The sequence below is a fragment of the Tupaia chinensis genome, unplaced genomic scaffold (assembly GCF_000334495.1).
Source record: "Tupaia chinensis unplaced genomic scaffold, TupChi_1.0 Scaffold145685_1, whole genome shotgun sequence".
Lineage (NCBI taxonomy): Eukaryota > Metazoa > Chordata > Mammalia > Scandentia > Tupaiidae > Tupaia > Tupaia belangeri.
This window is the reverse complement of record NW_006205542.1, coordinates 565492-592476: the sequence shown is the minus strand read 5'-3', so window position 1 is coordinate 592476 and position 26985 is coordinate 565492. Positions and strand designations below refer to the sequence as shown.

The 26985-nt window shown below is 38.7% G+C and overlaps 2 protein-coding genes and 1 pseudogene across 6 annotated transcripts in view; 1 reads left to right on the top strand and 2 right to left on the bottom strand.

Moving 5' to 3' along the window:
• The window catches only part of SMAP1 (small ArfGAP 1), a 167492-nt gene that overhangs the window by 111210 nt on the left and 29297 nt on the right, over positions 1-26985 (bottom strand). The gene's annotated exons all lie outside the window — the stretch shown is intronic.
• On the top strand, positions 3277-16047 carry LOC102502110 (eukaryotic translation initiation factor 2 subunit 2-like). The gene is given in 3 exon segments (XM_014584113.2): positions 3277-3387; positions 15265-15504; positions 15506-16047. Coding segments are annotated over 3 exon segments (819 nt in total). The 3' UTR covers positions 15974-16047.
• LOC106733875 (nucleolin-like) lies at positions 17251-21674 on the bottom strand (annotated as a pseudogene).

Below are 26985 nucleotides of genomic sequence, written 5' to 3'. Positions count from 1 at the left end.
TGCCCAAAATCCTAAGAGGAGAATGGAAGAAAAAGGATTGTGGAGTGGTCATCCCCCCTGGGGGGTGATTTCTTGCTTTCTGTCTCTCTGTCTCTCTCTGTCTTTCTGGTGAGATCACGTGCCCTATAGCAAAAACCTCTCCAAAATAATAATAATAATAATTTATATGAACAGATTTTCGCTCAGCATATCTGAGACAGGAATACTATATCCTACAATAAAATGTAAATTCTTTATTAAACACACAAAATATTGCTTAAAAGATTAACAAAAAATAAAAACCAAAGACAATGAAAGTAAAAGGAAGGAAGGAAGGAAGGAAGGAAGGAAGGAAGGAAGGAAGGAAGGAAGGAAGGAAGGAAGAAAGAAAGAAAGAAAGAAAGAAAGAAAGAAAGAAAGAAAGAAAGAAAGAAAGAAAGAAAGAAAGAAAGAAAAAAGAAATCAATAAAGAAAAAGACAACTGGGCCAGCCAGGTGGTGTGGCAGCTAAGGGAGCTGGATCTCACATGACCAACTGCTCGGTTTGAGTCCTGGACCTAGCAGCTTGAAGCACAAGAGGTGGGCAGGTGTGAATGCATGCCCAAAACCCCAAGAAGAGAACAGAGGAGAAGAGACTGCAGCATAGTCATTCATCCTGGGTGAATGAAGGGGAGTGCTTTCTCACTTTCTCTCTCTGCCTTTCTCTGGCAAGTGCATGTACTCTATAGCAAATTAAAAATAAATAAAGACAACTAAACCAACAAAAACATGGGCAAAAATACATAAATGGGAATTCAAAAAAGCATGGCAAATAAACATAAAAACACAATATCTCACTGGTAATTAAGGGAAATACCCTTTTTAAAGTTACAGTGATCGCCATTTCACATCATAGTGAATAAAAGTTTTTTAATCTATTAGTATTAAAAGTTGGCAAGAGGGCTAGACCCACGGTCTGGTGCTCGAGGGAGCCGGATTCCACATGGCCAACCATGTGATCTGAGTCTTGGACCTGGTGGCTTGAAAAGCACACTGGGCACATTTGCCTGCATTCCCCAAATCCCAAAAAGGGAGAGAAAAAAAGGATAACGGATTAAGGTGACAGTCACACCTCATTAGGGGGTGCTTTCCTTCATGCTCTGTCTCTCTGGCAAGGTTGAATGCTCTCTGGCAAATTTACAAAACAAAACAGAACAAAAAGGCGGCAGGAATATGAAACAAAGACTGCCTCAAAAAACCTTCAATCATAGTGGCTAAATCTCAAACATGACACTGAAGTTAAGAAAGGTTACAGAAGAATACAAACAGTAGGAAACCATTTACATAAATTGAAAACCATGTAAAATAACAGCAAAATGCCGATTAAGAAAAGATAACTACAAATGTGAAACTGAGGCAGGCAACTGATGGTAAAGAAAGAGGACATGACTAAGGACAAGTTTATTGGTGGGTCTGGTTACACTGAACTTTCTGAGCCCAGAAATGGGAATAATCTCAGTAACACTAGTATGTATACATGAACTGAAGTAGGCAATAAAACATTCATTCTTTGGGTTCTGGTTGAAAAATTCTAGAAAACACCAAGAAACTCACATGTATTTATAAGAATACAAGCCTTAGTTGAACTATTCTTAATAATTTTGAATGTTTTTTTCACAATAATTTTACATTTTCTTGTGATTATTTTTACATATCACTTGTAATTAATGCTCTGCAAAAATGACCCACTTAGAAAGGTCCTAGGTTTGCATCCAGAAAGCCCCCAGAGCACACCAGGTACACATTGCCTGTGATGTGTCTCTGTCTCTGCTTCTCTGACTCACAGAAGAATGTATTTATACAATGTCAAAATATATTCTGAAGCTTATATCTAACACATTTCTATAAATTACTTGATTATGAAAACATATATAAGATAACAATAAAAAATCAAGCTTTATTTTTTAAATGTACACTTCTGTTTCAAGTACATACTTTTAACCTAAAGGTCAGAGTTACTCGACAAAATAATAGTAAAGCCAGTAATTATAATACAGTAAAACTAAACACAAACCCCCACCAAATTCCTTAATTATATAAGAGGTATATTACACAGCTTATCCCTGTAAAATATTCTGCTTTCAAATCTGAGAAATAGCTTCTACATACTGACATTACAACATCTGGGACTACTCTACATAGAATAACTGGAGGAGGAAGTCTCCATTCTGTCTCATCATTTCTAACACTTTTTCAACACATAAAAATCTGTTTTGAATCTTACACAGATACCTAAGATAAAGGTACAAACAGATAGTTGGAAGTTTTAATTATTTTAGCAATTAAGTCTCAGATTAAGAAAAGGTAAAGAGGGACCAGCAGTTAGCGTAATGGCTATGTCACTGGACATCCACGTAGTCGACTGCGGTTTGAGTCCCAGACCCGGCAGCTTAAACTCATGCCAGGCGCGTGTGCATGCATGCCCATGATCCTGAAAAGAGAATGGAGGAGAAGGGATTGTGGCATGGCCATCTCCTCTGGGGGGTGATCTCTCACTTTCTGTTCCTCTGTCTCTGTCTATCTGGCGAGCGTACACGCCCTGTAACAAAAACCTCTCCAAAAAAAAAAAAAAAAGAAGGTAAAGAAATTTACAGGGCATTCCAGACCTAAGATAAAGGTACAAACAGATAGTTGGAAGTTTTAATTATTTTAGCAATTAAGTCTCAGATTAAGAAAAGGTAAAGAGGGACCAGCAGTTAGCGTAATGGCTATGTCACTGGACATCCACGTAGTCGACTGCGGTTTGAGTCCCAGACCCGGCAGCTTAAACTCATGCCAGGCGCGTGTGCATGCATGCCCATGATCCTGAAAAGAGAATGGAGGAGAAGGGATTGTGGCATGGCCATCTCCTCTGGGGGGTGTCTCCCATTTGGGATTTCCTCTGTCTCTGTCTATCTGGCGAGCGTACACGCCCTGTAACAAAAACCTCTCCAAAAAAAAAAAAAAGAGAAGGTAAAGAAATTCACAGTGAATCCCAGATCAATGTCTCTCAAACTTTGAGCACATGCACACCACCTGGGGATACTATGAAAAGGCAAACTCTACTTCTATAGCCCCTTGAGTGGCATCTATATTCTATATTCCCAAACAAGTCCCCAGGATTGCCCATGCTGCCATCCACAGATCACATTTTAAATAGCAAGGTTCTAGATTATTCTTGACCAAGTTTTTAACTTAAACAGTCAGTATACTTCTTGATCTGTTTTCATGTACTTACCATATTAAGGAACTAATAAATGGCATGTCAATAAGAATAGAGATGAACAAATGTAAGGACCACCAAGAAGAACTGAAAGGGTGCAGTGATAGAAAATACAGCGACAAAGGAGATGGTAGAAACCAAGACGCCTCTAAATTCTGCACCTGGGATGTAAAGCATAAGCACACTTGAAGAATCAGAACACTTGACATGATATGTGTTGAATATTTAAGTGATAGTGACAACCTGAGATGAAAATATCTTACAAGCAATTAAGGATATATCATTAAAGTTCAACCTGAAATATAGATGTGAGTGTCTTCTTTAAAATGAAAGTTTCGGCCTCAAGAACAAAAAGGAGCTAGGCCAGCTTCCTGGAAGTTAAGGAAGCCAGATACCACAGGGCTAACTACGGTTTAAATCTCAACTCCAACAGCTTGAAAACATGCCACATGCATGTGCACATGTCCCCCAAGTCTCATCCTGACGGGGAAGGGATTGCAGCATGACCATGCCCCCATTGAGGGATTCTCTCTCTCCCCTCACCTTTTTTTCAAACACACACACACACCCTGGTAATTAAAAAAAGAATGAAAAGAGAGAGAGAGGGGAAAAAGCAGAGTGCTAAGTCTTAGGGCAAAAAGTAAAAGCAGTACAGAATCAGAGGAGATTCTAAAGGGGAAAAAAAAAAAAAAGATAAACACTGTCAGGTTTCCAAGAAGCTGAGAATAACAGGGCTAGGGAAGAACACCAAGGACAGGATTCACACTCCAGTCAGCCACGTGGGATCCAGCTTCTTCTGCACAGCAGCTGTACCATAATAAATAAATTTTAAAAAGCCTCTACAAATAATCTAATCATAACACCTAGTAAATTATAATCAATGTGACTACTATCCTGCTACTATTTTCTTAAAACTACCCACTCATTTCTAACTACCTACCTATCACAAGTCAGCCCTCATGATCATCTCTATCTTGACCCTTCTTAAGTTGTCTTTATTTTCCCCAACTCCAACTTAAATACTCTAGGAGCTGATGAGAACAGATTCCTTTCTTTCCCTCAAATACAACTCCATTATGCTGTGTTAGCACTTCCCTGCACATCATTTTTCTTGCCTAGAATATTCTGCTTGTGACTGTACAAACCCTACTCCATCTTAGGGACTAACTACTATTTTCTCCATAATGTTTTTCCTGTGACTTTACCTTTTCATTCCCCTTTCCTATAAATGTCTACAGCTCATGACAAGTGTTTCACATAATATGCCACAATAGGTACCTGCTGTTTTTTGTTTATTTTTTTTTCTCCATTTGTAATTAGTTCTGTCTTCTAAAACAGATGGTAAATTTCTCACTGGGAATGCTCTATATGACCTTCTGCATCACCTATAGTAAAAGGAACAGTCTGTGTAACAAAAGATCTACAATGTCTCATTACTTAGTTGAATACTCAGGTTTGATTCCAAGAATGATCTACTAATTTTAAAAATGGAAACACAGGACCAGCAGGTAGCATGGACATTTGAGTTCCAGACCCGGCAGCTCAAGAGTCACATCAGATGCAGGTGTGTGCATGCCCAAAATCTCAAGAGAAGAGTGGAGAAGGGAATGCAGTGTGGCCATCCCCCTGGGGGGTGATTTCTCACCTCTCCACCCCAACTCTCTGGCAAGCACACACACCCTATAGCAAAAAAATAACAAAACAAAACAAAACTGCAAACGGCGTAGCAGATACTGTTGTCTTTAATATCAGTTTTGCCATTATTCCATTTGAATTTGAATTTCAGCTAGAGACCTGGCTGCTCAGACAAAGACTATACTTCCCAGCTTTTCTGGCAGCAAAACCTAGCTACATACCAAGTTCTGGCCAATGAAATGTGAGCCGAAATTATGTGTTTTGCTATTAACCCGATGGGATCTGTGTTCCCTTGGCCTGTTCTCTTTTCCCATCACCTGGGAGAAGATAAGAGATGAACCCGCTAGCTTGGATCCAGACACAAAAGTCCCATACTGAAGGTGGCAAACTGGACAGTTCATGTCCAGACTGACTTGAAAGAGAAATAAAGTATCCTATTCAGTGTTTTGAGGTGTTAAAGCAGCTAAACCTGCAGTCTACCTGAGTAAATATGGATTATATTTGCATGTTGGTAGCAGCACACGAGACACACTAGAGATCTAACAGTCCCTGATTTCAGAGCCAAAATTCTAAAAGAGGGGTTAAAGTACAATAAAATACGTTTTCACCAAACCTGAGTTTTGTAAACTCAATTTAAATAATTTATTGTCTTATAGTTGTCTATTATAGTATTTATTTGAACCAAGGTACTAAAGACAAAACTCGTACCCTACATTCAAGGAGTTTGAATTCTAATAATTCAGACAATGATTACACGTGCAAATGATGGGATAACTCAGGGAGAGATAAATGTTGGCCAGTGACATGAGTGCAGGTATTACAGGGACCATGGTATGCAAAGTGATTACTGAGACAAGGTCCTTTTAAAGCAGATAAAGTTTGGACAAGATGCAGGGACAAGGTACATTCTAAAGTGAGATGAACTGTACCTCTCCCACCTTGGTTTCATTTATTCTGTAAAGTGTGGCCAAAAGAACATAGCATTACAGGATCTGATTACGAAGTTCCTTTCATTTAAGTGATGAGTTGATTTTTTAAAGTTCTTTTATTATTATTATTATTATGCCAGAGGGCATGTGGGCATGAAAGAGAGAAAAAGGGAGATGAGGGGGAGGGGAAAGAAGGGAGAGAGGGAGGAAGGAGGGGGACAGAGAGAGAAAGAGAAAGCACCCCCTAATAGGACCTAGTCATGCTGTAATTCTTTTTCTTCCAATTCTCTATCCCATCAAGATCTGGGGTACACAAGCCACTAGGACCAGAACTCAAACCCTGGTCAATTGTGGGATCCAGCTTTCTCTGCACAGTACTTAAGTGTATGTATGTGTGTTTGTGTATGTTTGCACCTAAAATTTGCATAGTACATATGACTAATAACTTTCAGATAAAAATAAATGATAGTTTTAAGGTACAGAAAGTAGGAAAATTAGGTTGACTGAATGGTATTTCATTATAAGCCTAAATAATGTAAAAAATATATCTATCTAAAACAGTAAACAGGAATTTTACTTGCCTTGAGGCTTTTATGTCATTTGAAAAACAAAATAAAATTGTGTGCTCTTCTGAGGAGAAACTTCACGTAAATCTGACTACCAAGATAGATTGGCAAACAGAACAGCTTTCTGAATAATTTTTATAAATAGAAATAAAATCTGATGCAGAATAGAATACACTAACTGCTAACAGTAATTTCCTTTCGAGACTTATTCTATAAAGTCTTCTCCAATTCCCCAACAAGACTTTTTTTAATAACATGTATCACAATGATTTACAGTTAATTGTATTAACTGTCTTTTCTGAGAAATAGTGATCTCTCTGAGAACACAGACTTCATTTTATTAATCTCTGCAAGCTCTGTACCCAACATGATGAAAGGTATAAGAATTGAAGCAGTCTCTAGCTTACAAATGACTACTAAGAACTTAAGCCATCTGAGTTACAATGGTTATATTTGCAAATGATGGGAGAACAAAACTGCTAACAGTATTTTTAGAGAAAATTATCAATTTATTGAGTATGTAAGACATTATTCACCATTTTTCAAAACGTATTATCTGCTTAATCTAAACATACATGTGTGGGTAGGTAAAATTACCACTTAATTTTAGGGATTTGAGAAATTCAGGCTTAAAACAAAAGAAAAAATCTAGAAAGCAAAGCAGCAAAGAGTGAGCTAAGACCATGCCATGGACAAATCTCCAAACACAATTTAGAACACTGGGTCTCCTACAGTGGTAATCCTGTCATTCCAAACAATTTTCCCAGGGCCAGTTCCATAACCTAGGAGTTAAACAAGCCAGATCCCATATGGCTCACCACAGTTGGAATACCGGTTCCTGAAGCTTGAAAAGCATGCATGCCCGAGGCCAGCAGGGAGCATGGTGGTTAAGGAGCTGGACTCCCACATGGCCAACCGTGGTTCAAGTCCTGGACTTTGTGGCTTGAAAAAATCACACTGAGCATGTGTGCGTGCACGTCTGAAATCCCAGGAGGAAAATAGAGAAGGGACTGCCAAGTAGACATCCCCCTTGGGGAGTGATATCTCACTTTCCCTCTCTCTGTCTTTCTCCTTTTAAAATTCTATTGTGTTTTTTAGGACTGCAAGATCTGTTAATATACTAAAAATCATTGAATTATACTTCTAAAATAAATTATTCTTATAATATGTAAACTATGTATCAATAAAGCTCTTTAAAAAAAAAAAAAAAGGGACCAGCAGTTAGCATAATGGCTATGTCGCTGGACTCCCACATAGTCAACTGCAGTTCAAGTCCCGGACCCGGTGGCTTAAACTCACGCTGGGCGCGTGTGCGTGTGTGCCCAGGATCCCCAGAGGAGAATGGAGGAGAAGGGATTGCGGAGTGGCCATCCCCCCAGGGGGGTTATTTCTCGCTTTCTGTCTCTATGTCTCTGTCCATCTGGCGAGCTCACACGCCCTATAGCAAAAACCTCTCAAAAAAAAAATAAATAAATAAGGTGAGGCCAGCCCCACAGCCTAGTGGTTAGAAGAGGCAGATTTAATATGATCAACTACAATTCAAATCTCAGGCCAGCAGCTTGAAAAACATGCTAAGTGTGAGTGTGTGTGTGTGTGTGTGTGTGTAATCCTGACAGGAAGAGAAGAAATGGCGGTGTGACCACACCCCACTGAGGTGCTTTCTTCTCCCTCTCTCTTTCTGTCACACTCTGGAGAGTATATATATATATATATATATACCTTCTGACAATATAAATATATCAATTTTTTAATCTGTGTGCATTTTATTTAAACAAGTAAATATCATACATTCCATTCTTTCATTGCTTTTTTCTTACTCCATCAGAAAACAAAAAATGGTAGCCATGAGTAGAGCTAGTAGTATGAAGTTGAGAAAACACTGATAGATGATCTTAGGATGTGGAATTCTGACAGATTTATAGAAATGTCAGCCAAGAAGCCATGGATACAGATGCTACCAGATTAAAACATTTCATAATTATACCTAGGAGTTTAAATAGGCACTTCATTAAGTACTGATAGTATTTCACTCGTGGTTATTTTAAATTTCCAAATGGGCTCATCTGAAAAACATATTCAACAGAATTTTTTTTTAATTTAACTTTATTTATTTATTTTTAATTTGACCAGAGAGGGACAGAGGGGAGTTGTGGGAGTGAAAAAGCAAGCCTCCAAGTGCAGGACTTTAACCTCGGTTGGCCATGTGGGAGTCTAGCTCCCTTAACCACCATGCCACCTGCTGGCCCCTCAAGAGAATTTTTTTAAATATTAGATATACATTATCATATGATGTTTTACTAAAAAGGAAATAAATGTTCTTTAAAATATTCTTTCTTTACAGTCAGCAGGTGGGGTGGTGGTTAAGGCGCTGGACTCCTACATGGCTGACCGCGGTTTGAATCCCAGACCTGGTGAATTGCTTTCCTCTCTCTCTCTCTCTCTCTCTCTCTCCTCTCTCTGGTAAGTAGGAGAGAGGAAATTTAAAAAATAATAATAAATAAAATAATTCTTTAAAATGTTTATGCTCTTTTTTCTTAATCTGACATAACTAAGTTTTGGGGTTTTTTTAAGAGGCTTTTGTCTTACGGCATGTGTACTTGCCAGAGATGGAGTGACACAAAGTGAGAGGGAAAAGTGAGAAATCAGCACCTGGGGGGATGGTCATGCTGCAATCTCATCTCCTCCATTCTCCTCCCAGGATCTTGCACACGCACCCAGTGTGATTTTTGAAGCCACTGGGTCTGGGCCATGTGGGAGTCCAGTGACATAACCACTATGCCATCTGCTGGTCCCAGTCACTAACATTTTTGATATGACCTAGTCACCTGTGGCTATGAATGTCACAGCTGTATTTTCCTATAGAGTAGCATCAGTGATGCTCAAAGTTGACATGTAGGGATAACATTTTACAACCAGAGTTTCTGTACAATCTTTATAAGTTTCAAAAGAGTTATCACAATGCCAATTAGAAGAAAAAGTTCCACATGCTATTTCAATCATTTCCGAGAGGCTAGAATATGAAGCATTAATAGAACTCAGGTGACTATGAACATTCAGAAATGTGGTCACAACACATTTCCCATCCTTAAAAACTCTTCGGAGTCCTGCAAGCACAGAGATCACATGCAAAAAACAGGGAATTAATTTCTTCTTCTAAAGTTTGTCTGAAGCCAGACTGATAAAGTTAGAAAAGAACATATCCTGGGGGGTGATTTCTCGCTTTCTGTCTGTCTGTCTCTGTCTGTCTGGTGAGTGCAGGAACCCTATAGCAAAAACCTCTCAAAAAATTATTTATTTAATTTAATTTATTATTACTATTATTTAATTCGCTATAGGGCATGTGTACTCACCAAAGAGAGAGAAAGAGAAAATGAGAAAGCAAGCCACCAGGTCTGAGACTTAAAACTATAGTCATGTGGGAATGCACTGCCTTAGCCAGCATACCGCCCTCTGGCCCCTAAACCTCCAATCTTCATAAATCACCCAGACACAGGTATTTCTACCATTAGCAACACAGAGGAGTAAAACTAAAACAGGGGCAATTAGTAAATTCTATAGATTATAGCATTGTATTAATAGTTCCCTGATTTTGATAATTGTATTGTAGCTACATAAGAAAAGTCCAGTTTTTAGGAGATAAACACCAAAGTATTTAAGGATACAGGAGCATTTTGGTTATGTCTTACTCTGAAAGATTTCAGAAAAAAATGTGTGTGAGAGAAATAGAACAACTGGTAAAATGTTAACATTTTAAGTATCTGGATAAAGGGTGAGAAAGAATACTGTATTAACATAGTTTCCTTCATTTCCTTCTTGCTTTCATTTGTAAAAATGAACAAGAAATGAGAAAAGAATACTTATGCATGACCATTTAATAAGACAATAACAATAAAAATAATTAACAAAAATTATCCCTGTATTGCCTTTTCTGAACATCAGTTTCTTCATCTTCCATATTCAAATAACTGCTATGAACATCAAAAGATTATACATATATATATATATGTATATATATCCACAAATCATTTTTGTAGAACACTTTTTCCTGCTAAGTTCATCCACCACAGCTAAGAATCCATGAAATATCAATCTTGTTGCTCCAAAAATCTTCATTTCCTTAATCATACAGTCCCATTGATTATATATAATAGTTTTAAGGAGAAACTGCACACTGAAAATACATATTAATTATTCGATATTTCATAGGTTGAGAAAAATAAGAAGTACTTCCTATACTTCAAAAATTGTGGTATATCTCTAGCCTTTGTTTCTGCTCTAAGCATCAGAATCTGATGACCAATTTGATACAACCAAGACAATACCAGTTAAAAATGAATTCAACTAAAAGATGAAATTAACATCTACACTTAGCCCCCCCCCCTTCTCCTATCCCCCTCCAATACAGAGGTTCTTCCTAATTTATTCAACTTTGCTGGTGATGTAAGAGAAGAAATAAATAAGTCGTGCTTGCCTCCTCATTCTTTCATTATCCCTAACCATTCACTCAAGCAAACTTTCTAATTATTTTATCTTAATTTTTTTCTTCAAATCTTACTTTACCTTATTCTTGTTAGGTCTTTCTCCAAGTTCAAGATCTCATCAGATACTACCTAGAGTCCTAGATTATTACAATGTCCTCCTACTAACCCCTGTCTACAATCGCTATTTCTAAGATTTACTAGTTCATTATATAAAGTTTAATTTTATATATGTTGACATAAAATGTTCTACCCTGTGAAAATCACCAAGAATTCATATAACTTTTTCTTTCCCAATGAAAAGCACTAAAACAGACAAGCAAGATAAACTTGAAATTCAGTATATTATACTCTCAAGTCCTCAAGTATTTAATATTCTAAGAAAATATATACAGGAAAAATTGAAAATCAGGAAGCTGGTTCCATGGCACAGCAGTGATGCATTGCTCAAGAAATAACAGATCCCTGAGCCAGTCAATGGCATGATAGTTAAAGTGGCTGGATCCAACAAAGTCAAATGAGCAGTTCAAGTTTTAGAACTGAGGGCTTGAAAAAACACACCAGGTTCATGTGCGTGTGCACCCAAAATCCTAAGAGGAAAATGAAGCAAGGGACTGTATCAGAGCCATTCCCCTGAGGTGGTAGTGCTTTTTTCCTTGCGCTCTTTCTTTCTCTGTCTCTAGTGAGCACACATACCCGATAGCAAAAAAAAAAAAAAAAAGGGAGGGGTCCAGATTTCTACATGGCAACCATGGTTCAATTCTTTGACCCAGTGAAACAAGCTAGGCGCACACATGTTGCCCAGAAATCCAACAGATTGAAGGCTGGAAGAAGGGGATTTCATTGTGACCAGACCCTCTGGAGGGTGCTGCTCTCTCTCTTACACTCTATCATGTATATAGAAAAAAAAAATGAGAATCAGTTCTTACAGATGTCTTCCCAGTGTAATGCATTAGAAGAGAGGGAGGAAGGAAAATTCTGGCTCTGTTCAAATGGCATAACCACAAAAAAAATCACCTAAAAATGTGATCTAAAAAGGTGTTGAGAGAATGATGCAAGCAAGATGGCAGAACAGGAGGCTCTAACTTTCCCTCCTCCTACAGACACCCCAGACAAACATTTTTATAGGAATCAATTCCTTCTGAGAGAAAGCCAAAAACTGGCTGAGAAACTCCCACACTTGAGGCAACTGAGAAAACATCACATTAAAACGGGCTGAGACTCAAACACAAACCTCTCTCTACACAAAATGCCATACAGTGGTAAAGGAAGCTCGAACTCCCTGCTCCTCCCTGAGACCTAAAGAGTTTTCACCATGCATATGGCATCCAACTTTCAGGACTCCCTTGGAGGGTTTGGCTTATACATCGTATTCGTGAGTTTCCCTGCACCACAAACAACAAAGAAGTAGTTGTGAAAGGGCACATAATCACTTCCAGCAGCAATCGCTTGGTATCAGTTCAGAGGGAATGGTCTAAAATGCCCAGCTCCCAGTTTTTCCCTAGAAAGGATTTTTCTGTACACTTTTTCCAGCAGCTGCCTGAGACAGCCCTCTGACTAGCCTACATCTGGGAGCTAGGAGAAAGATAAACAATATAGCCCCATAAACCTGAATGGAGTGTAGGAACTTCCCATGCCTTCTCCCCTAACTTGCTCCCACAATAAATCCAGGTCTACAGGCTTTCCCTAGAAAGAGTATGTGCATACATTGATCATCCCACTTTTAAAGCACCAACCAGAGGAACTGGCTGCTATTTCATCTATCTTTGGGAACTTAGGGAACTCTACATTCCTGAGTCTCCCTAGACAACAGAAAATAAAAAGGTGGTTCATAAATCTTATGCTCATTTCCAGCAACTATGCTCCCAGGTTCAGAGTGTGTAGTCTAAATGAGAGAGCAGCCATCTGCCACTGAGCCTCTCTTTGGCTTGGCACAGAGTAAGTGTGAGATGAACTCCAGTTCTCAGTTTCTCTGAAATTCTCTCTGAAGATAGAAGGAACTGGTACTGGAACTAGACTGCAATCTTTCCAATGGCATTTTAAGAGTCTGGAGTAAAGATTACAGATTTGAGAGGTATCTAAGAACCTCTGGTGAGGCTAATCAGTGAGATCCATATTTTGCCTGACACCAGCCTCACGAGACTGAGAGAGGTGCTTGTCTTATTCAGTACACAGAAACCACCAGAATCAGTGAGATCCATATTTTGCCTGACACCAGCCTCACGAGACTGAGAGAGGTACTTGTCTTATTCAGTACACAGAAAAGACTAAAAGAGTCAAGGATAATGTAAAAATGGGTAACTATGTTACAGATAAAACAAAGGTAAATCTCCAGAAACAACTGTAATGAAATTAAGACTCACCTAACAGGGAATACAAAAGAACAGCCATACAGATGCTCACTGAGGTCAGGAGAACAATACATGAACAAACTGCAAATTTCAACAAAGTAATACATTTTTAAAATACCAAACAGAAATTGTACAACTGAAGAATACAATGAACTGAACTAAGAAAGTCAATAGAGGGGTTTAACATCAAGCAGAAGAAATGATCGCCAAACCTGAACACGAGTCATTGAAAATTATCCAATCTAAAAAGGAAAAATAAGGGGGGGGGGAAGCTTAAGGGACTTATGAGTAATCATCAAGTAGAACAATGTATGCATTATCAGAGTTGTGGAAGAAGAATAAAGGGACAAAAAAATATTTTCAAAAGAAATGGCTGAAAACTTCCCAAGCTGTGAAAGGAAATACGAATTCAGACTTGGGAAGCCCAAAGGGCACCAGATAGGAAGAATCCAGAGAAACCTACATGGAGACATATTATAATCAAACTGTCAAAAATTAAAAACAAAGAGAATTTTGGAAACAACAAGACAGAAGTGACTCATTATATATACAAGGAAACCTACCATAACATTAATAGTGAACTTTTTAACAAAAATTTTGCAGGCCAGAAGGGTGTGGGATGATATATTCAAAGTGCTAAAAGAAAAAAGAACTGTCAACCAAGAATACTATATCTAACAATCTTATCCTTTAAAAACTAAGGGAAGATAAAGGCTTTCTCAGACAAATGCTGAGGAAGTTTAATACCACTAGATATACCTTATAAAATGCCTTACAAAAAACATTAAAGTTAGTTCTCTCTTTTTTGGGAGAGGTTTTTGCTATAGGGCACATGCGCTCGCCAGAAAGACAAAGAGAGAGACAGAAAGCGAGAAATCACCCCCCCAGGGTGGATGGCCACGCCACAATCCCTTCTCCTCCATTCTCCTTTCAGGATCTTGGGCACACACATGCGCACCCAGCTTGAGTTCAAACCATCAGGTCCAGGTCTCAAACCACGGTCGACTACATGTGAGTCCAGCAACACAGCCATTACTCCAACTGCTGGTCCCATTAAAGGTAGTTCTTCAAGCTGAAATAAAAGGACACTAAATAGCAGCACTTTTTTAACACACAAAAAAGTATAAAACTTGGGGCAAGCAGGTGGCATGGTGGTTAAGGTGCTGGACTCCCACATGGCCAACCACAGTTTGGCCTGGTGGCTTACTTTCTTACTTTCCCTTTCTCTCCCTCTGTGTCTCTGGTCAAATTAAGAAAATAAATAATAATAATAAATAAAATTAAATAATTTTTAAAATATCCTCTTTAAATTAAAAAAGTATAAAATTTAGTGGCAATGGTAAATATATAGGCAAAAAATCATTTTTATTACTGTAACAATGGTGGATAAATCAACTGTAATTCTGTTATGAAACTTAAAAGACCAAAGTATTAAGAATGATGAGAATTAAATTATCTTAATAGGTACAAAATATAAATAGTTCTAAACTGTGACATCACTAGCATAATATGGGAGTGGGAAAGTTAAATGCAAGAGTTCCTACATGGAAGAGCAGTTATGTTGTCACATCTTAAAATGGATAAAATTGTAAGTACTTTATGTAACCCCTCTGGTAAACACACACACACAAATACACACACACACATCAGCCTGCAGAAGTTACTCAAAAGAAAAAGAGAAAGTGCGGTGGGCCAATGGGCCCACTTAGACACTTAAAAAATGTTCTTGAACCCCGTTCCAACTTAAGATTACAAAATCAGATTTAAGTATCTTTTTTCAAGTTTCCCAAGTGATTCTAATAGTAGCCTAGTTTGAAAACATGAATAATAATTAGAAAAACCCGGGGCTGAAGAATAAAAAGGCTCAAAAGGGGGAACAATCCCACAAAAGTATCTTGAGGAATTCAGTTTAAAATGGCAGAGTCTGAGCTAGTTTGGCCCACCTCTGAGAGATCTATAACTTTAGTTTTGAATGTTTTGGTGGTCCCCTCCTCCACTCCATCAATATGTTCATTTAAACAAACAAACAAACAAACAAGAAAAATGCCAGTATCAAAATAATGAGACTCTTATCTCAATTTCTTAGGATCTTAAGATTGACAGTGATGTTCAAGAGCCAGCAGAACCAGAGGATGACCTTGACATTATGCTTGGCAATAAAAAGAAGAAAAAGAAGAATGTTAAGTTCCCAGATGAGGATGAAATACTAGAGAAAGATGAAGCTTTAGAAGATGAAGACAGCAAAAAAGATGATGGTATCTCATTCAGTAACCAGACAGGTCCTGCTTGGGCCGGCTCAGAAAGAGACCACACTTACGAAGAGCTAGCTACTGAATCGAGTGTTTAACATCATGAGGGAAAAGAATTTGGATATGGTTGCTGGAGAGAAAAGGAAATCTGTCATGAAACCTCCACAAGTTGTCCGAGTAGGAACTAAGAAAACTTCTTTTGTCAACTTTACAGATATCTATAAACTATTACATCATCAACCCAAACATCTTCTTGTGTTTTTATTGGCTGAATTGGGTACAAGTGATTCTATAGATGGTAATAACCAACTAGTAATCAAAGGAAGATTCCAACAGAAACAGATAGAAAATGTCTTGAGAAGATATATCAAGGAATATGTCACTTGTCACACATGCCGATCACCGGACACGATCCTGCAGAAGGATACTCGACTCTACTTCTTACAGTGCGAAACTTGTCATTCTCGATGCTCTGTTGCCAGTATCAAAACTGGCTTCCAGGCTGTCACAGGCAAGCAAGCACAGCTCCGTGCCAAAGCTAACTAATTTGCTAATCACCACTGATTTTGCAGTGTCTTGTGGAGATTTGGCTGGACAAGTTTACCATCAGAATGGATATACTATTGTGTTAAAAACAAGATAGAAAAGCTCCCCAAGTACTTTCACGAGTGGTCAGTTGGTCGAAATCCTTGCAAGATGCCGATGTTCAAGCTGTTGACATACTCATTACGTACTTTAACAACTGTCAGAGAAACAGTGATATGGGGTAAGGAGATGCTTTCTAAAAATTGTTCATAGACTTGTGTAAAATGCAAGATAAATTAAAGTTATTATAACAGTGAAAAAAAGAAAAAAGAGAAAGGAATCAAAGAATAGTATTAGTGAAAAGTAACATAACACAAAAGTAGACGGCAAGAAAGAGAGATAGCAAGAGAGGAAGAGAAAAAAGGACAAAAATGCAAGACAAACTGAAAATGATTAGCACAACGTCAATTCTAAGTTAATTAATTAAACTCCTAAAAATATAGAGAAGCTAAGTGGATAAGAAAACAAGATCCAACTATACATTGTCTATAAGAAACTCACTTTAGAGTCAAGGATACACAAGTTGAAGTGAAGAAATTATTCCAAGCAAATAGTAACCCGCAAGAAACAGGAGTTGCTAAACTCAAAGTAGTTTGCTAAATATCAAAGTAGACTAACTCAAAAACTATTTCTAGAAAGAAAGATCATTACATAATGGCGAAAAGGTCAATTCAATAGAAAGATATAACAATTGTAAATATATAATACATTCGCCCGACAGCAGAGCAGAAAGGAGATCTGCTCTGATAGATCTGAAAGAAGACATTAAATAGCAATACAATAATGGTAGGAGACCAATACCTGATTTTCTTTGTGTGTGTATGTTTTGTTTTGTTTTGTTTTTCTAGAGTTCAGGACTTTTTAAAATTTGTCCTAAAGTCATTGAAGCAAAAATCATGAAAAAACATTCTGCTTCCCTTCACAATTCCTCAACACAAAATTACAAAACTATTTGTGGGAAAAAATGATTTTGTACATGGAATGAAATAATATAATTCAAAACTTACAGATAAAGGTTAGCTCTATCACTCATCTCTTTAAAAAGTTTTTATGAATATTCAGTCAAAACCAACAAGAGTATCTCCCATGAAACGTTATTTCTATGGCTTTCCAAGTAGACCAAGGACTGCACACTGTCTGGGAATGTCCTCAGAAGGCTCTGTCAGTGAGCAGGTAACAGAGTAAAAACCCAAGTCCTTTATTTCAAATGAAACAGGAAAGACAGAGGGACAGAGGAACTATTCAAACTTCATCTTCCTTCCTTGTGACCAATGGTCTCCTCCTCCTCCTCTGCCTTCTCGGAAGCCACCTCGCCCTCCAAAGCCTCCTCTGCCTCCATCTCAGCCTCCAAAGCCTCCTCTGCCTCCACCTCGACCCCCGAAGCCACTTTCACCCTTAGGCTTGGCCAAGTCCAAGGTAACTTTTTTTCCATCAGTTTCACCATCTTCTATGTCTTCCTTGGCAGCTTTGGCATCTTCCTCACTGTTGAAGTCTACAAAACTAAACCCTTTGGAGGATCCTGTTTCCCGGTTCAGTGACTATCCTTGCACGAACAGAGCTGTCAAAAGACTCCTTTAATGTCTTTTTTGGTGGTATTCTCAGACAGATCTTTGACAAGCAGAGTTTTGGAGGGCTGACTTCTTGCGTTAGGTGATCCCCTGGGTCCTTGCAGCTCCAGCCTGATGGCTCTGCCTTCAATTTCCCTTTTACTACAGGAATTTAAAGCTTCTTTAGCATCTTCAAATAAAGCAAATTCTATAAATGCATACCCTTTAGATCTGCCATTTTGCCTCTGAGACACTTTGATAAAAGTTGCCTTCTCAAATACTTCCTGAAATGTTTCTTCTAGTTGCATTGTGGGAGAGGTTGCTCAAAACCAGTTTTTGCTATTCTTTCCACCTCTACAGTCTTGATTTTGTCCTTTCTCTTGGTGTAGTATAGGGAAATGGACCACCCATCAATCTCTGGTCCCTGCTTTACTTCAAAGGCTTTCTCTGAATCGGCTTCCATCTTAAATTGATTATTCCATTATTCCAAGATATACCATCTTTGCTGATTATGCTGATCTCCATGGCATCCTCGAATACTTCTTTTAATTCATCCTGAGTTAAATTGTCACTGTTGTAGGTGAGATTTTTGGCCAAAAGTGTTCTTACATCTTGATATTTCTTACTGTCTTTCCCTTTTGGTTTCTCTAGTCTAATTTCAATGCCAACGACTTTTAAATCAGTGAATTCCAAAGCTTTTTCTAGATCTTTAGCAGATTTGGTCAACATAGCCAAACTTCCTAGATGTACCAATTCTGACATCCACAACTGCAAGATCATTTTTAGCAAAGACATCACTAATACCACTTTTTAATTAAATCAGAAATAGATTTGTTATTGTTCAAGTTTCCAACAAACGGAAGGAAGGATATAGCTGGTTCTATGGCTTCCGCCTTCTGTTTCTTGGTCTCAGGAGCTGCTTTCTGTTTGGTCATTTTCTTCTTTTGTTCTCCAAGGTCTTCTTTGACAGGCTCCTCTTCTTCCTCTTCTTCCTCATCCTCATTGTCTTCCTCATCATCTTCCTACTCATCTTCCTCATCATCATCCTCTTCATCTTCAGCCAGTTTGGCTTTCACAGGTGCAGCTTTTGCAAGAGTTGTTTCTCCCCCTCCCCCTTTGGCTGGTGTGGCCTCCATACCTGCTTCTTAAGACCCATCTTCGGGACCAGCAGTTAGCGTAATGGCTATGTAGCTGGACTCCCCTGTAGTCGACCGCGGTTCGAGTCCTGGACCCGGTGGCTTAAACTCACGCCGGGTGCGTGTGCGTGCGTGCCCAAGATCCGAAGAGGAGAATGGAGGAGAAGGGATTGCGGTGTGGCCATCCTCCCTGAAGGGTGATTTCTCACTTTCTGTCTCTCTGTCTGTCTGGTGAGCGCACACGCCCTGTAGCAAAAATCTCTTAAAAACAAACAAACAAACAAAAAAAACCCAAGACTCATCTTTCCCAGCCTCATCTTCATCCTGATCCTCATCTTCATCATCATCCTCCTTCTCCTGCTCCTCCTCTGAGGCTGGGGCTTTCATCACTGCTGGCTCAAACTAGCTCAAATTCGTCCTCATTCATCCTCATCTTCATCCTCATCCTCATCCTCATCATCTTCATCCTCATCACTGTCTTTTTTTTTTCCTTTTGAGAGGTTTTTGCTATAGGGCGCATGCGCTCACCAGACAGAGACAGAGAGACAGAAAGCGAGAAATCACCCCTCAGGGGATGGCCACACCGCAATCCCTTCTCCTCCATTCTCCTCTCAGGATCTTGGGCATGCACGCACAGGCGTCTGGCTTGAGTTTTAAGCCACCGGGACCGGGACGTGGACCGCAGTTGACTACGTGGGAGTCCAGCAACATAGCCATTATGCAAACTGCTGGTCCAAATCACTGTCTTTCTTTTTGGTATTCTTGCCATTCTTTGCCCCCTTGGCTGCGGTGGAAGCTCCTTTCTTATCAGGAGCTGTGGCCAATACTTTGCCTGGAGTGGCTTCCTTCTTGCCAGGTATAGTGACTGCTTTGGCTGGTGTAACTATCTTCTTAGATGGTATGGCAGCTGCCTTTACCTAGGGTGACCATTGCTTTCTTGGCAGGTGTGTCAACTGCAACCTTTTTTGTTGGGGAAACTACCACCTTCTTTGCTGGAGTTGTGGCCTCCTTGCCTTTCTTCTGAGGGATGATAACCTCTTCTCCACTGCTATCATCTTATTCATCTTCTGACATTTCTTCATCCTCACTGTATCCTTTGGAGGAGGAGCCATTTTTTTCGGAGGGTCACCTTGATTTTTCCCAGTCTTAATGAGCCTCACTATGATGGCAGCTTATGATGATGGAGTGTGTGGCGAGCGAGTGGCACAGGCGAGTCCTGAGGAACTAAAGTGACACTGATGGCAGCCATGGGCACTGAAGATTGTAGAGCACATACGCTCAGCTGCCAGCTAGAGCTCAAGACGGAGGCAAAAGCCTGATTTTCAGTAATAGAACATCCAGACAGAATGTAAACAGCAAAGCTGAACAGCAAAGTGGACCAATGTATTTAAAACAGAACTTTCTGCTCAACAGAATACATATTCTTTTAAAGTGAGCATGGAACATTCTCCAAGATGGAGCACATGTTAGGTCAAAAACAAATCTTAACAAATTTAAGAAGATTGAAATCATACCAAGTATCTTTTCCAACAATAACAGAATAAAACTAAAACTCACTAAAAGCAAAAAAAAAAAAAAAAGGAAAAATACGTATATATGTGAAAACTAAATAACATACTCTTGAATAACCACTGAGTCAGAGTAAATCAAAAGGGAATTTTAAAAATGGTGATTCACTGTACAAACATCATACAGTGTCCTCACACAAGCCTAGATGGTACAGTCTACCACACCTCTAGGTTCTATGAGCTAGACTGCTGTTCCTAGGCTCCAAATCTGTATAGCATACGCTACCACAGTGAATACTGTAGGCAGCTGGAACACAATTATAAGTACTTCTATATCTAAATACATCTACATATAGAAAGTTACAATAAAAATACAAGTATTAAAGAATTAAATGGTACAATGGAATTTATTGTAACTTTTACTAGTAACGTTTAACTTTTTGACTCTTTTGTAATAACACTTAGCTTAAAACATAAACACACTGTACTGCTGTACAAAATTTTTTTATCCTTTTTCTATAAGCTTTTATTTTAATTTTTTTAAACTGAAAAAACAAACAAACAAACAAACAAACAAACAAAAACTAAGAGAAACATACTTATTAGCCTAGGCCTACACAGGGTCAGGATCATCAATGTTACTGCTTTCCTTCTCCACATCTTGCCCCATTGGAACAGCCAGGATGAACAAGCAATGAGATTAAATCAAACACAGAGAAAAATAACACAATCAAGAAATGTGATAAATACAAGATGTATTAGGCTGCTGCAACATAACAAAGCACACTATTATATGATAAATGTTTTTGTATAAGTAGGAGAGTGCACTCTAGAATAATGACAAAAAGTACAGTGTTGTTCTATTATCTTTGCTTTACTGCACTTTGCAAATAAAGTTTCTTTTTACAAACTAAAGGTACAAGCAAGTCTACTGGTGCCATGTCTCCAGTAGCATGTGCTCACTTTGTGCCTCTGTGTAAAATTTTTTAATTTTTATATTTCAAATTTTTTCATTATTATTATTATATCTATTATGGTGATCTATAATCAGCAAACTCTGATATTGCTAATGTCATTGTTTTTGAGTGTCATAAACAATGTCCATATAACATGGCAAACATAAATCAATAGCTGTTGTTTGTGTCCATTTCTCCATCCCGTCAGGATTTGAGGCACATATGCACCCAGTATGCTTTTTGAGCTGTTCAAGCTGAGATTTGAACTGTGGCTGGCTATGTGGGAGCTGGCTCCATACGCATAGCACTCCAACGACTGACCTTAGAGTAGCACTTAATTTTTTTCAATAACTTTACCTTTGCATTTACACCTTGATAGTTTGGTGCAAGAGGCCTAACTTTTGGCTTGCCTTGGCTCTTGACCTATCTTTCTCACTGAGCTTATTTATTTTTAGCTCTTGAGTTATAGTGAGAGTCATGTGACTCTGCCTTTTATCTGAGTACTTAGAGGTCATCATAGGGATATTAATTGGCTTAATAAACATGTTATAGCCGAGAGGGAGAAAGATGGAGAACAGCCAGTTGGTGAAGCAGACAGAACACAAACAACAGCTATTGATTTATGTTTGCCGTGTTATATGGGCATTGTTTATGACACTCAAAAACAATGACATTAGCAATATCAATCCTCCTGGGATTGTGGGCATATGCATGCCCAGCCCAAGCTTTAAGTCACCAGGTTCAGGACTCAATCTGCAGTTGGCAATGTGGGAGTCCAGCACCTTAATCATTATGCCACCTGCTAGCCTCTACATTGCACAGTTTACACCTACAAAGTTACTAATTCAAGAAAATTCTAGAGAGTGAATAAAGCTGGACATATTCAGAGATGCAATCAAGTTTATTCACTTCATTAAAGTGAAATCAAGCTCAAGTGTTCCAAGTTTATGAGAAGAAATTATGATGAAATCTCACAAATCCAAATTCCTGCCCAATATAATTGGAATGAAGTTATTCTAATAGTATCAAAACTAACTTAGAAGAAATCATCAATGTCAAAAGTGACTGATAGGGACTAGCAGGTGGCATAGTGGATAAGGCACTGGACTACCACATGGTCAACCACAGTTTGAGTACCGGACCTGGGGGGGGGTTGAAATTCATGCTAGATGCGTGTGCATGTGTGCCCAAAATCCCAAGAGGAGAATGAAGGAGAAAGGATTACAGTGTGACCATCCCTCCTGGAGAGTGATTTCTCACTTTCTATCTCTTTCTCTCTGGCAAGCACCTGTGCCTTATATCAAAAATCTCTCGAAAAAACAGTGATTGATGAATAAAAACTACTCCTAAAGATCACAAGAAAACCGACAACAACAAGGAAAGACAAAGATCTAGCAAAATACAAAGCACATATATTCTTAATCCTAAATGTTATTTGTTCTAACATTATTCTAATCCCTGATGATTGAATTCCAGAAACTATATTGAACACTGGTTTATTTAATGTATCCTTGGGCTATACACATTAGCAACTTGTTTATTCTACTTTTTCTTTCACACTTTAATTCTAGATCTCATTATTATTTTATTATACTGCCAAATTTCTAATAATATCTGTAACATAAAATAATTCAGAAAATGGTATGGGCATCTTAATTTAGATTAATAAGGGGCGCCACCTGGTGGTACAACAAAAGTTCTAAAATTTTTCCTATTTATTTAAAGATATTAAAAATTAAATATAACTAGGGTTATCTATCTGGAGTAAACATAACAGTACAAAATAGTGTGCAACATTATAGTAGAGCAAATATTATTTAAGAAACACTTCTTCCAATGACATATATATGCATGAAACGAGTCACTACATAAAATTTTTTTCTCAATATATCTCGGGAGCGAAAATGTTTTACACCACTGCTAATATCACCACTTCACTGTTAATGTAAGTTTGGATACCCTTCCTACTTATCTGTGAAATGGTGTGGAAAATAGAAACTTAATATTAATGGTTATAGAAAATTTTAAATGAGAAAATTTACAAAAAAAAAAAAAACAGTATCTGACAGATGGTAAGCTCTTGATAAACAGTGATTTGTAATGAACTTTGAGATTTTGCTATAGGGCACATGCACTCACTGGAGAGACAGAGAGGAAGAAAGCAAGAAATACCCTCCCAGGGGCATGGCCCCACCACAATCCCTTTTCCTTCATTCTCCTCTAGAGATTTGGGGCGCACACACACACACACACACACACACACACACACACACGTGTCCAGTGTAATTTTCAAGTCTCCAGGTCCAAAACTCAAACCATGGTCGGCCATGTAGGAATCCAGCACCTTAACCACCATGACACCTACTTGCCCCTCAGTAATTGATTTTAAGATACGGTATCAGTATTTATTTAATTCCATTTGTCAATATTATTATTTTTTAAAATTTGACCAGAGACAAACAGAGAGAGAAAGGGAACGTGAGAAAGCAAGCCACCAGGTCCAGGACTTGAACTGTGATTGGCTAGCGCATTAACCACCATGCCACCTGCTGGCCCCTCCAGTGTATTTCCTTTCTTTCCTTTAGAGTTATTAATTTAATTTAATCTAATTTAATTTAATTTTTAATTTGACCAGAGAGAGAGTGAAAGTGAGAAAGCAAGCTGCCACATCTGGGACAAAAATTGTGGTTGGCACATGGAAGCCCAGTGCCTTAACCACCACACTACCTGACAGCCCTTCCAGTGCATTTCTTAACCTAGGTATTATAGTTTGAATCTTCTAGCAGTTCCATTTTATTTTTCTCTATTCTCCTGGGATTTTGTGCATGCACGCACACATCTGGTGTTATTTTCAAGCTACCAGGTCCGGAACTTCAGCACTGAGTTGGCCATAGAGGATCCAGTATCTTAATCTCCATGTCACCTTAACCTCCTGGCCCCTGCTGGTCCAGGGGTCTTTAAAAAGTTAACAGAAAACATGTATCATGATAAAAATAAGGATAAATTTGAAAATTTTTTACCTCCAAAATAAATTTATAATAACTTGTTATAACATGTCTACATAGGATTGAGTTTAAGGTTTAAAAAGAAAGTATTAATTTGAAAAAGCCTCTATGAGAGCAACATGAATGCTGCTAAAATTGAAGCAGAACAAACATCAAATTTATGGTGGAGGTTTTTGCTATAGGGCGCATGCACTCGTCAGAAAGAGAGAGACAGAGAGACAGTAAGAAATCACCCCCCGGGGGGATGGCCACACTGCAATCCCTTCTCCTCCATTCTCCTCTCGGGATCTTGGGCGCACGCACGCGCACCCACACACACACACGCACGCACCCAGCGTAAGTTTAAGCCACCGGGTCTGGGACTCGAACTGCAGTCGACTACATGGGAGTCCAGCAACATAGCCATTACACCAACTGCTGGTCCCCATAAAATAAATTTTAAAATGCAGAAATTGAAAGCTTTTTATATTTAATTAAAAATAAAAAGCAGAGTTAATAACAACAACAACAACAAAAAACCCTATCATGCACACTTTGCTCTCTGTCTCAGTCATGGAAGAAATAAGTGAATGAACTTGAAGACGTTTTAAAAAGCAAAGACATGGGGGCCAACAGGACTCCCATATGGCCAACCACGGTTTGAGTCTTAAACCTGGCGACTGGCTTTCTCACTTTATCTCTCTCTCTCTCTCGTCAAATTAAAAATAGCAATATTAAATAAATAAAGTTAAATAAAATAATTCTTAAAAAAAAAAAGTTAAGACATAAACAGACATTTCACTGAAAAGGATATACAAATGACAAGAACATGAAAAGATGTTCAACATCATTAGCCATTAGAAGAATACAAATCAAAACAACATCACTCTTTCTACAAACCTAACAGAATGGCTAAAATAAAGAACAGTCATAATGGGAGCAGCAGATGGCATAGTGGTTACATCGCTGGACTCCCACGTAGCTGACAGCAGTTCAAGTCCCAGACCTGGAACCTTAAAACTCATGCCAGGTGTGTATGCGTGTGTACCCAAAATACTGAGTGGAGGTGAAGGGACTGCAGCATGGCCATCCTGCCTGGTGGGGGGTGATTCCTTGTTTTCTCTCTCTCTCTCCAGCATGTGCCCTATAGCAAAAAATAATTCTTGAAAATTTCTCTCTTTAAATAAAAAAAATAGTCATAACACCAAATACTGGCAAAGAGATAGAAAAACTGGATCATTCACACCCTGCTACTAGAACTATAAACTGGTACAACCACTTTGAAAAGTTTAGTAGTTTTTCTCTGACTCTAAACATGCAATGACCATACAATCCAGCAAACAGAGAAATTAAAATGTCCACACAAAAACCTGTATGCAGATGTTAACAGTACCTTTATTTTTTTATTTTTTATTTTTTTGGAGAGATTTTCACTATAGGGCGCATGCGCTCGCCAGACAGACAGAGAGAGACATTGAGACAGAAAGCGAGAAATCACCCCCCAGGGTGGATGGTCACGCCGCAATCCCTTCTCCTCCATTCTCCTCTCGGGATCTTGGGCACGCACGCACACGCGCCCGGCGTGAGTTTTAAGCCACCGGGTCCAGGACGCGAACCGTGGTCGACTACGTGGGAGTCCGGCGACATAGCCATTACGCTAACTGCTGGTTCCCCAGTACCTTTATTTTTAATAGCTAAAAATTAGGCCTTATAGATTTATACACTGTTCAGGTCTACTTAATAAAAAGAAAAGAACTACAGGTTGAACATCCCTAATCTGAAAATCTGAAATCAGACATGCTCCAAAACCAACAATTATTTGAATAGCAACATCACAGTACAGGTGAAAAATCCACACCTGACGTCATGTGACAAGTCATAGTCAAAATGCTGCAACGAAAAATTAAGGTATAAAATTACCTTCAGGCTATGTGTATAACGTATATATGAAACATAAATGCATTTTATGTTTAGATTTGGGTCCCCATCTTCAAGATTATTATTATGTATATATAAATATTCCAAAAATCTGAAAAAATGTGAAATCCAAAACACTTCTGGTCCCTAATTTTGAAGATATCTCAACCTGTATTAATACATGCAATAACTTGAAAGTCCCCAAAGAATTACAATAAATGAATAAAATCAATCCCCAAAGTTTACATATTCTATGATTCAACTTATATAACTTTTTATTACTGCCAGAGGGTATGTACACTCACCAGCGGGGGAGAGAGAGAGAAAACACCTTCCAATGGGGCATGGTCACACCAAAATCCTCTTTCCTACATTTTTCCAACTTATCAGGATTTGGGGCATGCACAAACATACACCAGCATGTCTTTAAAGCCATCAGGGCCAGGATTTGAACCATGGTCACCCGTGTGGGATGTGGCTCCCAGTGCACAGCACTTAACAACTGTGCTACAGGACTGGCCCTATATAAAATTTTTGAAGAGATATAATTTTGGAAGTAGAAAACAGATGTGTGATTGCCAGAGTTTAGTAATGGGAGTATAGGAGTTGGGAGAAAGGTGAATGTGGCTATAGGAAGTCGACAAAAAAAATTCTTTTGGTGCCTAACTGTACTATATGTTAACTAAGTTGGCAAACAGATAAATTTACACATGCAACAAAATTGTATAGAACTAGGGACCAGCAGTTAGCGTAATGGCTATGTCGCTGGACTCCCATGTAGTCGACCGCGGTTCGAGTCCTGGACCCGGTGGCTTGAACTCAGCCGGGCGCGTGTGTGTGCGTGCCCAAGATCCTGAGAGGAGAATGAAGGAGAAGGGATTGTGGCGTGGCCATCCCCCTTGGGGGGTGATTTCTCACTTTCTTT